The 15,930-nt window shown below is 33.1% G+C and overlaps 2 protein-coding genes across 3 annotated transcripts; both read left to right on the forward strand.

The window, feature by feature from the left end:
- The first annotated feature begins 3,287 nt into the window (after nt 1–3,287).
- Nucleotides 3,288–8,229, forward strand: LOC109816116 (polyadenylate-binding protein-interacting protein 7). Of its 2 annotated transcripts, none has more exons than XM_020380990.3 (6): nt 3,288–3,616; nt 4,341–5,212; nt 6,017–6,467; nt 6,546–6,616; nt 6,926–7,050; nt 7,639–7,905. In XM_020380990.3, the coding sequence occupies exons 2-6, from the start codon at nt 4,430–4,432 to the stop codon at nt 7,664–7,666; spliced, it is 1,458 nt and encodes a 485-aa protein (XP_020236579.1). In that variant the 5' UTR covers nt 3,288–3,616; nt 4,341–4,429; the 3' UTR covers nt 7,667–7,905. The 2 variants fall into 2 exon arrangements, with proteins under 2 accessions (XP_020236579.1, XP_020236577.1); XM_020380988.3 differs by having other exon boundaries at nt 3,296–3,616; nt 7,622–8,229.
- Nucleotides 8,230–10,305: 2,076 nt separating this feature from the next.
- On the forward strand, nt 10,306–13,649 carry LOC109816115 (Tetratricopeptide repeat (TPR)-like superfamily protein). Its single transcript, XM_020380987.3, has one exon. The coding sequence runs from the start codon at nt 10,516–10,518 to the stop codon at nt 13,453–13,455; it is 2,940 nt and encodes a 979-aa protein (XP_020236576.1). The 5' UTR covers nt 10,306–10,515; the 3' UTR covers nt 13,456–13,649.
- Nucleotides 13,650–15,930: the final 2,281 nt, after the last annotated feature.

A 15,930-nucleotide genomic window follows, 5' to 3' on the forward strand; every position in this document is an offset into this window, starting at 1 on the left:
ATTATTTACATTTCAGAGAAAATGGATGAGATACCAGTCTTGTTTGCTTAAAAAGAATTCTTATTTTTAATTTTTTTACGTGCTTGTCTTATAAATTGATTTTTTAATGAAAAACTTTTGTTTAAACTTAAAAAAAAAAAAACTCATATCCACTTCTCAAATAATTATTTTTTAAAGAGTACTTTTTCAGAAATATTTTTAAATATTAAATAAACAGGTCATTATCATTTATCACCTAATATTTGTCCACGGCAATATGAAAGAATATTCATATTTAAATAAATTTGAAAAATTAGCCATTATCACTATATCATATAAAGTTGTAAAATGAATATTGAAATTGAATTATTTAATTAAATAATTTAATATAAGCATATTTCCCATTCTAAATTTCTTGATGATTAATGTAATTTTATTCTCAAACTAGCTTTGTTAGTTTATCATTTTAGATAATAAAAGCATTTTTTTATTGATTATAGTATCATCTTATTGATAATTAGTCTTTGTTGAAAAATTTGGTTGATCATTATTAAAAATCAATATTAAATTAATCTCTTAAATCAACGTTAAAATAAAATCTTCTAGACTTAAATAATTAAAGATTTGCTTTGAGATGTGATTATAAAAACGTGAATTAATTAATACTTACTTTATTTTGGTTTAATTAATAATTTTGAATTTACATAACGAGTATATATATAATAGTGATAAATATTCGAAAAGTTTTGGTGTAGTATTCATGCGTAAATCTTCAATTTTTTTTATTAAACTTTTTTACTATTTTATTTGTCCGCACTACTTTGTCTTCATTTTTTTTCTCTCTAAATTGTCTATTATTTTACCATTTTAATAAAAAAATCATTCACTCAAGTAATTGAGATATAAAATTGTAATTAGAGATACATTTTAATAGAAATTTTATTTCCTCCCTTATATATATATAAAACTTATCCATCACGTCTACAATTCCTTTCCTTTTTTCTTGAAGGTGTTTTTTTTTTCTTTTTAAATTCTAATATCTAATTGTTTTTGTTGGAAAATGAGTGTAAGAAATTTTCAATAGGAAGTCTTCGGTCTTCGTCTTCTCGATCCTCGATTTTTGAAAGTCAAGTAGTAATTTAGTGTATAATATATGATTACAAATTATGAATGTATGATATCGATATATTTATAAGTAAAGAAATGATATCATTGAATATTTTATCATTAAACATATTAAAGAATTTTTATTATTTTATAAGGGTTGGGTGTTACTCTTCATAATAATTATGACGAGAGTATAATCTTGTTGGGTTATCCTGGGCAATACATCTTAGTAGTTGCAGTTCCAAAGTTAGTAACTGGATACAAGATTGGATCTTAAACATTATTAATAACCAAATACACGTGTTGAATCCTCAAACATTTAGTACTTTGAAGACTGGTATGTTATCAACTATAAGACTTCTCCAATACAATAATTATATTAATAAAAAAAAATAATACCTTCTTTTAATTAAATCATTTTAAAATTTAATTACTCTTTAAATTATTGATTATTTTAGTCTCAAACTATTATCTATCTTATTTATTGTTTCACCCTTATTACCACTCTCTAAAATACCCACCATTCATTTTTTTTTCAATGAAATCTTTTTACAAACTCTTCATATCTAATTAATTATATTAATTTGTTTAAAGATAGGAATTATTAAAAATAAATTAACATGTGCTTGATTCTGTACTAGTAATATGACAAGTATATAAAAAAAATATTATTATAAATTTTAGTTATATAAAATAAATATTTATCTTATTTAAATACCAATTAAAAATAAATATATTTTAAACTATAAATTATACTTCACAAATTTAAAATATAATAATGTACATGTTTAAAACATTATTTATTATAATTTTAATTATAATATAAATTATACATTTAAAATATTAATTTATTATTTTAATTATACAAAATATTTATTTTTCTTAAATGTTTGTAAAAAAAAGAACTAAACTATTAACAAAATAATATGAGTGGATTAATATTTTTTCTTCAATTAATAAAGATAATTAACTCTTATATATTAAATGCAGATGGTTATATATATTGTGAGAGTATTTTAAGAGTCATTTTAAATAGAAATTTTTATCGAAATTATTATTTTTTATGTAATTTAAATTTTTATTTATTATATTTATTTATGAATTAAATCAACCTTCAACATCAACTCATACCTTTATGTTGCAAGATAGTATTTATAAGAGTTTTTCTTCGACGAAATAGTTTTTAAGACTTTTTTAAATTTTTTATCTAATTCAGTTTTTATTTATTATAATTATTTATGAAATAAAATTTATTACTTTTAAAATAAATTATCAATAAAAAATAATATTATATTATAATACAAATTATTTATTATAAATTTAAAATATAATTTAAATGTTTAAAAATATTTATTTACGTACATTTTAAATATGATTTACATATTTAAACATAACTTTTATTTGTATATACAATTTATTATAAATTTTAGTTTCATATAATAAATACTTAACATGTATATTGTACATATTAAAATATTGACCTATATATTAGACGTGAAAATTATCTTATTTGAGAACATCTTTAAGAGTTATTTTTTGAATTTAACATTTTTATATTTTTTTCTTCTCTTCTTTAATTCAATTTTTTATTTATAATATTTATTTATAATTTAAATTTTTAATTTTTAAAAATAAATTATTAATAATTAAAAATAATCTTATAATGTAATACAAATTATTCATGTAAAATCTAAAATATAATTTATATGTTTAAAAATATTTATTTAAATATAATTTACATATTTTAATATAATATTTATTTATCTGAATAATATTTTTATAAATAATAAATATTTAACTTATAAAAAACATATACAAAAATACTAGTTACACGAATATAATGATCAACCTAGTAAAATATGAGTTGGAATAATATATACAAAATTATAAATTTTATAATTTAATGAATAAAAAAATTATAATTAAAACAATAATTTCTGCAAGACAATCTCATGCATGTATGTTAACTAGTTTCAACAATAATTTCTCCAAAACAATCTCATGCATGTATCTTAACTTTTAACTTAGCATTAATAACTAGCCATTTGTATAAAATATATTTAGAAGTATTTTATACGGATGACTAATTTACTGAAGGATTTATAAAGAAAATTTGTAGTCTGTTTCCATCTATATATATAAAAAAACGAAGTTATGATTTTCTTCCCAAATCCCAATAAGGGAGATTAATTAATTGTGAACAGTGAAGAGTGATGGTGTAGTAAATAGTGTGATTTTGCGAGAGGTCAAATCGTTGGGTGTCTTGTTTCGTATTTTTGTGGTGTTGGTGTTGGTGTTAGCGTTGGCGTTGGTGTCTGCTATTGTATTGGCTAAGAGGCTTTCAAACAGAATCCATATTCCATAGAGAACCAAACCCCGACCCGATAATTGTCATACTCGCACCTGAGATGGTATTGGATAATCCCAATCTCAATTTTTCACAATATTAATTAAATACCTTCACTTTTTTTTCTCTTCATTTTTGATCTCATCTCCATCCATATGGATCCATTTGATTTGATTCGCGAAGGTATATAATACTCTTTCAGATCTTTTTCTCACCCTTCTCATTCATTTCTTTTTTGTCTCCTGTTTGTGCAATTGCTTTGGAATTACTGTTATTATTATTGTTTACTTTTTGGGTTTATTTCCTGTGGCGTTCAATTGCTCCAGATCTCTTTTCAAGTTCGCGGCTTCCGTATTGGGAGGTCGCCTTCTCTGTGCGCTTGTTGTTTGTTGTTTGATGTTCGTGTAAAATCCGGGTTTCAGATTTCTAGGTTTTTCTTTTTATATATATTTGTTTGTGTAATTGGGGTTTTCAGTTAGTTGCTGTTCGAGAATACTCTGTATTGTTTAATTTCTGTTTGAAGTTGTTTTGTGACATTTCCTGTTTTTTACTTCGAAATATCTAGGGTTTTAATTTTTTCTTGCTGTGTCATTCTAGTTCTGAATTTGATCAGTGTTCACCTTAGCTTATTTTGGTTTTTGTAAAATTTGTTATAGTTTCCGAAATTTGTGCTGGTTCCTTCCTATTACCTTTATAGGATTCATTGCAGGGATATTAAAAATAGTAGTAACTGCTGTTCTATATTGGGTTATTTATTTGGCACTTTTATGTTATATGGGATATTATTGAAATCGTCATTTCTACTGCATGATGTATGGAATTTGTGCTTAACTTTTTTTTTTTTTCCCTGTTCTTTTTATAGCTGTTTGGCTGAGCCATGAACATGATTAAATTGAAACATTTTCAGGGTTTGGTTGAGGCTGACGGGGGCATGTGCTGTTACTATTTTTAAAGTCTGTTTATGTTGTAGTTATTTTGACCATATTCTAGTTAATAATGAACTTGTCCAAGAAAGTGTCCCAAACGGATGCAAAGCTATTAAGCCCAAGCAAGGCAACAACTCTGAATCCAAATGCAGCAGAATTTATTCCTTTTTCCCTCAGATCATTATCTGGAACTACCAGCTCGGTAGATACTACAGCAACGCTTACTGCTGCTGGAGCTCTTGGGAAAGCAGTTTTAGATAGATCAGAATCATCCATTTCAAATAATTCCGATGATGAGGTGCACCAATACTGGCGGTGTCGGCTCCCTGATGATATTACCCCTGATTTCAAGGTCATGGGAGAAGATGAGTCTCGAGGTCTTGATGATCTTTCTTTAGCAGGTTTATCCATACATGATGACAATGAAGCCTCCAGGTTTCCTTCTTCTAAAGGAAGTAAATTTATAATAAATGGGCAGGAGGAAAAATCTCAACAGCATATTAATGGCAATAGCTTTGCAGATAAATTAAGGTTTTCCAATTCAAGCTACAGGGAGGACCCGTCTTCTGCAAGCTTTTTGAATGCTATGGCAAAGCCTTGGGATAGGGCAATTGGGAGTGCTGACCAGCATATTAGCTGTGTGCAAGAGGGGCTTACTTATGATGACAACTCTAGCCATGGATATTTAAATGATGTTTTGGCTGAAAATGCAATTGTGGATGATACTGATTTGAATCCTTTGGAGTTTTTAGCTTCTTTGTTCCCTGGTTTTGCTGCTGAAAGCCTTGCAGAAGTTTACTTTGCCCACGGATGTGATTTACATCTGACCACTGAGATGCTGAGTCAGTTAGAGGTAGGTTGATTTTTTTCATAAAATAACTGACTTGTGATCAAATTATGGTCCCTTACAAGCTTCATCCCATGTTATTCAACTGTGAAAATGTATGCGTTGTCAATTCTATTTATGCACAATATCTATCTCCTGCTTATAGCAATGCTGTATGCTTTAAGGCTTTGGAATCGAGGTAAAATGAATCAAACATCTCCCATGAGTTAAAATCAACTCATGCACCTCAATTTTTTTAGAATTCCCTTGTTTAAATTTTCCGTAAGTTGATTTTAATTTTATGGGAGAAGCTTGACACATTTTACCTCCACGATTCATTTTATTTTCTTCTCTTGTTTTTGAGTGTTTATTTTAAATTATATCCAACTTGGCTCTTAGTACAATACTAAGTCTGATGGGATGGATGCTAAGTATTTAGAGCAATACCTGTGCCTTGTTTTGGCAGGGAAGATCCGGCTCCCTATAAAGTTGTGAAGTGATTCAAGTGCAACATACCTAGCTTTCAATTTTGAATTGCTGTTGCCTGGTATTGGGGGTTGTTAGAGATAATCTTTAATTGTCAATTTTGATCCACACTCTTTTTTTAATTTAGTATTGTGATACAGTCCTCTGCTTCATGTTTTCAACGTTGGCATTTTATTAGCACTTTGTTGGATATATATATTTTAGTGTATGATCAAATAATAAAATTGTTCTCCATTCCGTGGTTGCCATAGTCATTTCTTATGATTATTACTGATTTACCCGTAATAAATTTTAACCAAGGAACTTTATGTTGATAATCTCTCCTTTTCCCCTCCATATTTGTAGCTTCAAGTTGATGGTAGTTTCAATCAGAATCTGAATTCAAAGACTATGTCAACTCCCAATCTCAGTGCAATGGACTTCCCTGCACTTACTTCACCGGATGGCCAGACTGCTTCAGTAAAATATGTGGTAGATAATGTCCAACAAAGTAGCAATCCTTACCGATCATCTGACAGTGATGTGCTATTTTTCAAATCTAGCTCTCCAGTTCCATCTAGAGATGTCGTTGACTTTGCTTCAGCTGTTAGGAAGTTGGCTTCTCAGGATTCTGGTGGTATTTGGAAATATGATAAAAATGGCTCTGGTGATGCTGCTATTGGCTCAAGTAGGAGTTCAAATGTTCTGGCTAGTGGCTACAATGGTGGACAGGGGAGAGCACACTTTGGTGATCGATTACAGAACCGTGGTTCAGCTCGGGCAGCTCCTATTTGGCTTGAAACCGGTGATGCAGTTGGTAAATACTATTGTTCATATGCTTCATTTTGGGATGAATTCTTTGTGCACTATTTTCTTTAACAATTTTGCATGGCAGCAAATATGTATTCAGAGCTGCGGGAAGAGGCTCGTGATCATGCATGCTTACGTAATGCATATTTTGAGCAGGTGGGTTTCCAAATTCCAATTCATGCATGCTTTGATGAAGTTACAGGAAATCAGAATTTAAATAATGATCTTTGCTACACACCTCTTGCTTGGTTCTATTGACGCATTCCCTTGACTTTCTCAGCTCCTTTTAGTGTGTGTATCATGACTTTGGATTTTCAAGTTGGGACGGTTGATTTAATAAGAGCCGTTGGGCTGATACCAGTTAAAGAATAAGCAACCAAGCCTCTTCTAGAGTCCTTTGTTCTTGAATCTGTTTTTTGTTTGACTTTTTTTTTGAGTTTAATTGGTTTCTAATTTGAAATCAAGGCACGGCAAGCCTATCTTATTGGCAACAAAGCCCTAGCAAAGGAACTAAGTGCTAAAGGTCAACTGCATAATATGCATATGAAGGCAGCTCATGGAAAAGCTCAAGAATCCATTTACCGACAGAGGTTTGTTGTTCCCCAATGCTTTTATTCCTGCTCTTCATGTAAGTTTGGATTAAAGAACAGCTTATATGGCTTCATGATGTTAACATATTTTCTTGTCCCTCACAACCTGCATACATTTATTGACATGAAAGAATTCCTTTTGTTTGACTTGCTGGCTCTATCCTTTTTCATTTTAAACATATTTTACTTTCCCCATGTATCTTTTACTCTTTAAATATTTTTTATGCACTTGTCATTGAGAAGGACAATGATTGTTTCTCACTCATTTGAGAGGGGTGAACTGAACAATCTGGACCCATCAAATAGAATGTCATGCCAACTTGTTATCCGGTGACTTCTAAAGAAACTTTATGAAGTTTGAGAGTATTTTTACTCAATTGAGAACATATATTGCACTAAGTTGCTGCAGCTCTTCCTTTTTCTTGCCACCTGTTCAGGCTGCCTAAAAGTTTTTTCTAGAATAATTACTTAGAGTCCCATGCCATATCAATTATATGAACCAGAATGTTTATTTACATTGTTCTGGAAGTGTTGGGTTCTGCCCCGGTCACAGCAAGTGTTGATTTTTCAGAAATCCGGTTGCTCCAGAGATGCAGGGCAATGGAAGAGGACATGAGAGGATTATAGACCTACATGGGTTGCACGCAAGTGAAGCCATTCATGTGCTGAAACATGAGTTGAGTGTGCTGAAAAATACTGCCATAGCTGCTGAGCAGCGTTTACAGGTTTATATTTGTGTGGGCACAGGTCATCATACCAGGGGTTCCCGCACTCCTGCGAGACTTCCAATTGCTGTACAGCGTTTTCTTCTTGAAGAGGGCATCGACTTCACGGAACCTCAGCCAGGCCTACTTCGTGTTGTGATATATTGAGCCAAAAATGTGTACAAGTTTTTTGACACAGTATAAAGTCCGCGAACACAGGGACAATTTAGTCATTGTTGTATCTGTATATGCCCTAAGAACAGCAAAAAGAAAAAAAGAGAAAAAAGCAGTTAGGGAAGAAGGAAAGAGAAGGGTTGTAGTAGAATTGTATCATTAATTAAGGTTTAGGGTCGAAATCAGATTTACATTAGTAAGCAGGACTTTACATCACCCCCATATTATGGGATCATTTTCCTTCTGTTAATTTTGTACCCTAATTTTTATTTCATTGTTAAATTCTATCCATTTTGATTCAGATGTAACTCGTAGAAGTCAATTACGCGATAGAACAATAAATTTATTAGATTTAATGCCAAACAATTTACATCACGCAACAAATACTCTAGCAGCAATGCAATGATCATGGCCGCGGTATTATCTGGGAGACGAAAACTTCTCACGTTAATAAGGAATCAAGCAAGGATACGAGTGAGAAAGATATAAAATATAGGCTAAAAACCTATTTTGGTCCTTTATAATAATTGTTTGTTTTAATTTAGTTTTATTTTTATTTTTGGTTTTAATTTGGTCTCAAATTAATTAATTAGTTTCAATTTGGTCCCTAATAAATTAATTAGTTTCAATGTGGGACTTTTGTCCAAATTATTTAAATGGAGTTAACTGTTCGTCACGTGGATGTCACGTAGATGCATAGATGGATGTCACGTGGATGACAAATTTTTTGAAAATAACTGGAACCAGAACGGGCTGTTCTGGTTTTACTTTTGGTGTGTTAATTTTGCATTCGGAATGACCCATTCCAGGTGCAAAATTAACACACTAAAAGTGAAACCAGAACGGGCCGTTCTAGTTTCAGAACGGGCCGTTCTGGTTCCAGACTGCTAAACATAAGCGATCAACGATTATAGTTCACGGTTGTGAATCATGCAAGAAAAAAGACTCAAGGTACAAAGCATTTCAAACACTGAATTTTGTAATATTGTCAATGAAAATTGATAACTTCAATTGCTAAACAGTTAGGCTATACAGTGTATTATTAAGAACAATGCAATATATCACTAAAGACAATGGTAGCAGATTTTATTTCATTTCAAACTGGAGTGAACCTGAAGTAAAGAAAGAGGATACACATGACTAACATTTCACAACACAACCATATGCAGGGACAGATCTAAGTTAATCAAAGTGGGGGAACTTGCCTCCACTAATTTTTTTTTCATTTTTTTATATATAAAATATTAATTTTATAAAATATATATTATTAATTATATTTTAATTATGTTGTTATATCTAATATAATAAATATATTAATATTTTTTTATATTTTATTTTATTGTTTAATTATTTTTTATTTTGTGGTAAAATTATCTTCATTTTTAATAAGAAAAAATTTACTTACTTCAACAATAAGTCTTGATAGATTTATTCTATTTAATAATTAATGTTCTATATCAAATTTTTAAGAATTTAATTGTTAAATTAAAAAAAAATTTCATGTATAGATCAAATTTATAAATTTTTTTAAAAAATTAAAAATCATATGATACTTCGTTAAATTAATTCAAATTAACATATAAAATATTTGTTTTAAATGAATGTAAAAATTTAGAGGACACTAAAAGAAAATAAATTAATAATTTTATTATGTTTATCTTATTAATTTTTATCATTTTATTCCTCTAATTTTAAATAAGTTACAAAAAATTATAAAGTAACACTTAAATATTTCTTCAGATAGAAAGAGAAAAAGAAAAAGTTATTACTCTATTTATAAGACAATTGTATTTTATAAAAATAAGTAATTTTAAAACTTTTACCAAAAAAAATATTTTTCAAAATTATTATATTTTTTAATAAAATTAATAAATAATATTCTATTCTCAGTTTTGGAACGAGTCGTTCTGAATCTCGAACAGCTCGTTCTAATCCCAGAACGGGCCGTTCTGATTTTAGAACGGACCGTTCTGCTATACTCTTGGTGTGTTAATTTTGCATCTGGAACGGCCTGTTTCAGATGCAAAATTAACACACCAAGAGTGCATCCAGAACGGGCCGTTCTGGCTCCAGGTGTTTTTAAAAAAATTGGCATCCACCTATGCATCTACGTGGCCAACAATTAACACTATTAAAGAAATTTGGACGGAAGTTCCACATTCAAACCAATTAATTTATTATGGACTAAATTGAAATCAATTAATTAGTTTGGGACCAAACTGAAACCAAAAATAAAAATAGGACTAAATTGAAATAAATAATTATTATAAGGGATCAAAATAGGTATTTAGCCTAAAATATATTATCTAGTTTCACAAATAATGGTGAGTCATCATATAATTGCTGTGATTAACATCTCTATCTCCTCTCCCATGCTGGATTTTATTAATGGGAGAAAATTCAAACTCATAAACATGAGTTTTTTTCGTCTAAAATTGGAGCAGATTTGGGCAAGTAGCCACGAGGACGGGTTAGGTGCTGCTCCCGCGCGGCCTCAGTTGGAATGGCGTGTCTCCAAGTCCCAACAAGCGCTTTCCAAACGTATTTGGTAGGCATCATGATAATAGAATGAGTTCCGAAGGCGAAGATGCACTTACCACTGCGATTGCGAGCCACTTCCGGTGTGAACCCATGGACCCCACGCGCTCACCTCATCCACTCCCAATGGTTTCCCCTCCTCCGCCACGCCATCGCCGCCTCCGACTTGCCCCTCGGGAAGCGCGCCCACGCCTGCATTCTAACCTCCGGCCTCAACGTCGACGACCGCTTCCTTACCAACAACCTCATCACCATGTACGCCAAATGCGGCTCCCTCTCCTCCGCCCGCAAACTGTTCGACACAACGCCCCACTCCTCCAGAGACCTCGTCACCTGGAACGCCATCCTCGCCGCCTACGCCAACGCCCACAATACCCACGCCGGCTTCCACCTCTTCCGCCTCCTCCGCCACTCCGCCGTCTCCGCCACTCGCCACACCCTCGCCCCCGTCTTCAAAATGTGCCTCCTCTCCGCTTCCCCCTCCGCCTCCCAGTCCCTCCACGGCTACGCCGTCAAGATAGGCTTAGAATGGGACCTCTTCGTCGCCGGTGCCCTCGTCAACATATACGCCAAGTTCGGACGCATCAGAGACGCACGCGTTTTGTTCGACGGAATGGCCGTCAGGGACGTTGTTCTCTGGAACGTCATGATCAAGGCCTACGTCGACACGTGTCTCCAAGATCAAGCGCTGGTTCTCTTCTCTCAGTTTCACCGAACCGGACTGCGTCCCGATCACGTCACTGTCCTCACTCTCACCCGCGTTGCCAAAAGTAAAACTCTTTTCCAACGCCACTTGAACCAGCTTCGTGCTTATGCCACTAAATTGTTTCCTTCTGATGATGATTCCGATGTCATTACGTGGAACAAGACACTGTCTCAGTGTCTTCAGAGAGGTGAAGCTTGGGAAGCTGTTGATTGTTTTGCAGATATGATCAAGTCACGGGTTGCGTGTGACAGCGTGACGTTCGTTGTAATGTTGTCTGTGGTCGCTAGTTTGAACTATCTTGAACTGGGGAAACAGATTCATGGTGTCCTTGTGAGGTCGGGGTTCGATGGAAATGTCCATGTTGGTAATAGCCTTATCAATATGTATGTCAAGGCTGGTTCCGTTTCTCATGCGAGAAAGGTGTTTCGTCAAATGGATGAAGTGGATTTGATATCGTGGAACACCGTGATATCTGGTTGTGCATTGAGTGGTTTGGAGGAGTGTTCTGCTGGGTTGTTTGTTGATTTATTACGCAGTGGCCTCTTGCCGGATCAGTTCACCATTGCCAGCGTTTTGAGGGCTTGTTCTTCTCTTGAAGATGGTTACTATCTTGCCAAGCAGATTCATGCTTGTGCAATAAAAGCTGGTGTTGTCTTAGATTCGTTTGTTTCAACGGCACTGATTGATGTCTATTCCAAGAGTGGGAACATGGGGGAGGCAGAATTTCTTTTTGTTAACCAAGATGGATTTGATTTGGCATCTTGGAATGCTATGATGCATGGGTATATAGTGAGTGGTGATTTTCCTAAGGCATTGAGGCTTTACATTCTAATGCATGAAAGTGGGGAGAGAGCGGATCAGATTACTCTGGCGAATGCAGCTAAGGCTGCTGCGGGCTTGGTGGGGCTTCAGCAAGGGAAGCAAATTCACACTGTTGTTGTGAAAAGGGGGTTTAATTTAGATTTGTTTGTCATTAGTGGAGTTCTTGACATGTATCTAAAATGTGGTGAGATGGAAAGTGCTAGCAGAGTTTTTAGTGAGATACTCTCACCAGATGATGTTGCCTGGACTACTATGATATCAGGATGTGTGGAGAATGGGCAAGAAGAGCACGCTCTTTTCACATACCATCGGATGAGACATTCTAGGGTGCAGCCAGATGAGTATACTTTTGCTACCCTTATCAAGGGTTGCTCTCTTTTAACAGCATTGGAACAAGGGAGACAGATTCATGCAAATATTGTAAAGCTAAACTGTGCTTTTGATCCTTTTGTGATGACCTCACTTGTTGACATGTATGCCAAGTGTGGGAACATAGAAGATGCGCGTGGTTTGTTTAAAAGAATGAACACGGGGAGGATCGCCTCGTGGAATGCCATGATAGTAGGATTAGCTCAACACGGAAATGCTGAGGAGGCGCTCCACTTTTTCAAAGATATGAAATCTAGGGGTGTAATGCCAGATAGAGTTACTTTTATAGGGGTTCTTTCTGCATGCAGTCATTCTGGTTTGATATCCGAAGCCTATGAGAATCTATATTCCATGCAGAAAAACTATGGAATTGAACCTGAGATTGAGCACTATTCTTGTCTTGTTGATGCCCTGAGCCGTGCGGGGCGGATACAAGAAGCTGAAAAGGTGATATCATCAATGCCTTTCGAAGCTTCTGCTTCAATGTATAGAACACTGCTTAATGCTTGTAGGGTTCTGGTAGACAAGGAGGCGGGAAAGCGTGTAGCAGAAAAGCTTTTGGCTTTGGAGCCATCTGATTCATCCGCTTATGTTCTTTTATCTAATGTTTATGCGGCTGCTAACCAATGGGAAAATGTGGCGAGTGCTAGAAATATGATGAGAAAGGTAAATGTGAAGAAGGATCCAGGGTTTAGTTGGGTAGATTTGAGGAACAAGGTGCATTTGTTTGTAGCTGGGGATAGATCACACGAAGAATCTGATGTGATATATAATAAGGTGGAGTATGTTATGAAGAGGATTAGAGAAGAAGGATATGTTCCTGATACGGACTTTGCACTTGTTGATGTAGAAGAAGAAGATAAAGAGAGTGCTTTATATTGTCATAGTGAGAAGCTAGCAATAGCTTATGGGCTCATAAAAACTCCACCATTCACTACGTTAAGGGTAATTAAAAACCTCAGAGTGTGTGGAGATTGCCATAATGCAATCAAATATATATCAAAGGTGTTTAAGCGAGAGATTGTTTTGAGAGATGCAAATCGATTTCATCATTTCAGGAATGGGATTTGCTCTTGTGGTGATTACTGGTGAGGTGAGAATTGAATCTTTCCCTTAGTAGTACCCCATTATTATAAGTGGGTTTATGGAGAGCCATCAGCTAACCTTCCTTTTTGTTGGCTCCTCTTGTCTTCGTCGACTAGCTAGTTAGAGTTACTTGACAAAAGATTCACAAAGGATTTTAGTTATGAAATAAGTTATTAGACCTGATTGGTCAACCTTCAAAAGGGGTCTTGCAAATAATTGGTATAAAAACTAGTTCAACATCGACTTGCACCAATCCAAACATCTTTGCTGAAAATAATTTGATTTTATTTTAGTAAAATTATTATTTTTTTATAGTTAATTATTATTTTTATAGTAATTTTATCCTAATATTACGATAATAGATTATTATACAAAATTATATTTATTTAGATTTTAATTGTAGTTAATGGATATTATTGTTTATTGTTATTAAGTATGAGATAGGAATTGACCTCATGCTCTCATGATAGATTTTTGTTAGTATTAATATAATATTTTATCAGTGAAAGATATGTCCCATGAACGCAGATTAACCTTTAATCGTTAACTTTGAAATATGGCTTAAATATGTTTAAACTATTTTGAATTAGGTCAATTTTCAGATTATTATTTTTTAAATATTTTTTGTTTAAATTACTTGATTAATATTTTTTTTTCAAATTAGTATCTGACGTTAGTTTTCTATGTTAAATGATGATGTGGCAAACGGACTGTTACGTCATCGCCCAATGTTGTATGCCATGTTAGCACACAATGACCACCTCATTTTTCACGTAAATTGCCACGTCAAATTTGTAAATTTTTTAAAAATTTAGTTTCGCGTATATGTTAAAAATTTACGAACTCAGAAACCTATTCTCTCATTCATCTTCAACCTCATGTTTGAAAATTGTTCCTTTTTGATTTTGAAAATATTAAAGTTGTAATTCGTTTTGATTTTCGTTTTCATTCTCCTTTTTCGTGAAGTTGTTCCGTTGTTGTGTTCCTTCAATTTGGAAACGCGCATTGTACGTGGTTATTTGTTCCTTAGGTTAGAAGTTTGAAGCACTGTTCTTCGATGACCATTTGTGGAGGTGAGATCTTGTAGTCATAAATAGAGGTAGTTGTTGTCATTGTTGAAGCACTGCCAAAGTTGTTCTGGACAAAGCCCCTTGCCATTCTCCGTCTGCGTTGAAGGTAAGTGGTTGGTTATGTTATTAGGGTTTACAATTTGATAGCCTTTAACTGTTCTGTTGCTAAGGTTTTTTTGACTCAAAGATTTGGTTTCTTTACAATTATGTTAATGGGTTTCAATTTGAAACTTTATCACGGGGGTCGTTTTGAGTTAGACCCCGTGATGCATTATGTTGGAGGCAGCGAGCCAGTGCATGTGAAGAATATGGATATGGATATGGATAGGTGGTCCTATTTTGAAGCCGTGGGAATTGTAAAAGAAGACTTGGCATATGGAGAACATTCTGTTAGGCTGTGGTGGAAATTTGGTCCTTCTGATTTCAAAGAGATTAATTGTGATAGTGTTGCATTAGACATGACAAACTTTACAATTACTAACAATGTGGAAGTGGAAATGTTTGTAGTTTGTGATGCCCAATGAAGGTGTTGTTGGGGGACAATTTCTGTAACAGTGATGATGACTCTATGAGGGATGTTCGGTTGGATGATTTAGAGGAGGAGAGGGCTGCTGGATTAGATGATGAATTTGATATTGAAGTTCCTCAATTTATTCGAGTCAAACGTACTCGGACCCCTCTTTCAGTTTCTTAACCCATGAGAGAGTTCTTCTTCTTTTAGGGATTTTTCAATTTATTCTCAAACCCCTCTTTCAGTTTCTTATTAAGTCTCAAACGTGGAGAATGAGGTGGCCATTGTGTGCTGACATGGCATACAACGTTGGGCAATGATGTGACAGTCCATTTGCCACGTCATCATTTAACAGAGGAAATTAACGTCAGGTACTAATTTGAAAAAAAAAATATTAGTCAAGTAATTTAAAAAAAAAATAAAAGTAGTAATATGAAAATCGACCTAATTCAATATAGTTTAAATATATTTAAACCTTGAAATATTGTATGGACTATGTTATAAAGTATATATCTAGAAAAATGTTATGACATAGTACTACTTTTGAATTTTGATTAAAAAAAATGTGCTAATTAAGGAAATAATCTAGCATCATTTAATAAGTATTTAGGGGTTGTCTTGATTTGGATTTAGGTTAAATTTCAATTTGAACTAATCATATCTAATTGAGTTGATTTTGTTTAGGTTTTGGTTTAATTGAGTTTTTTTTTGTTGATTTTGTTTAGGTTTTGGTTTAATTGAGTTTTTTTTTTTAGTTCAGACACGAGTATATTTTTTTTGTTGATAAAAATAAAGATTTAATGGATTTTACTAATAATATGTTGTGCAACACAATTTGAGATGCAGCTATAGTTATATAGACCAACGTAGGATTTGATTGCCTTAACCAATTTATGGGCA

The sequence above is a fragment of the Cajanus cajan genome, chromosome 6, assembly GCF_000230855.2.
Source record: "Cajanus cajan strain Asha chromosome 6, NIPB_CcT2T_4, whole genome shotgun sequence".
In the NCBI taxonomy this organism is placed as follows: Eukaryota; Viridiplantae; Streptophyta; class Magnoliopsida; order Fabales; family Fabaceae; genus Cajanus; species Cajanus cajan.

Coding starts and splice junctions, on each gene's coding strand:
- LOC109816116 (XM_020380988.3), top strand. CDS start 4,430: ATGAACTTGTCCAAGAAAGTGTCCCAAACGGATGCAAAGCTATTAAGC. Junction 6,617..6,925: donor GTAATGCATATTTTGAGCAG/GTGGGTTTCCAA, acceptor TTTGAAATCAAG/GCACGGCAAGCCTATCTTAT. Junction 7,051..7,621: donor GAATCCATTTACCGACAGAG/GTTTGTTGTTCC, acceptor TTGATTTTTCAG/AAATCCGGTTGCTCCAGAGA.
- LOC109816115 (XM_020380987.3), top strand. CDS start 10,516: ATGCACTTACCACTGCGATTGCGAGCCACTTCCGGTGTGAACCCATGG.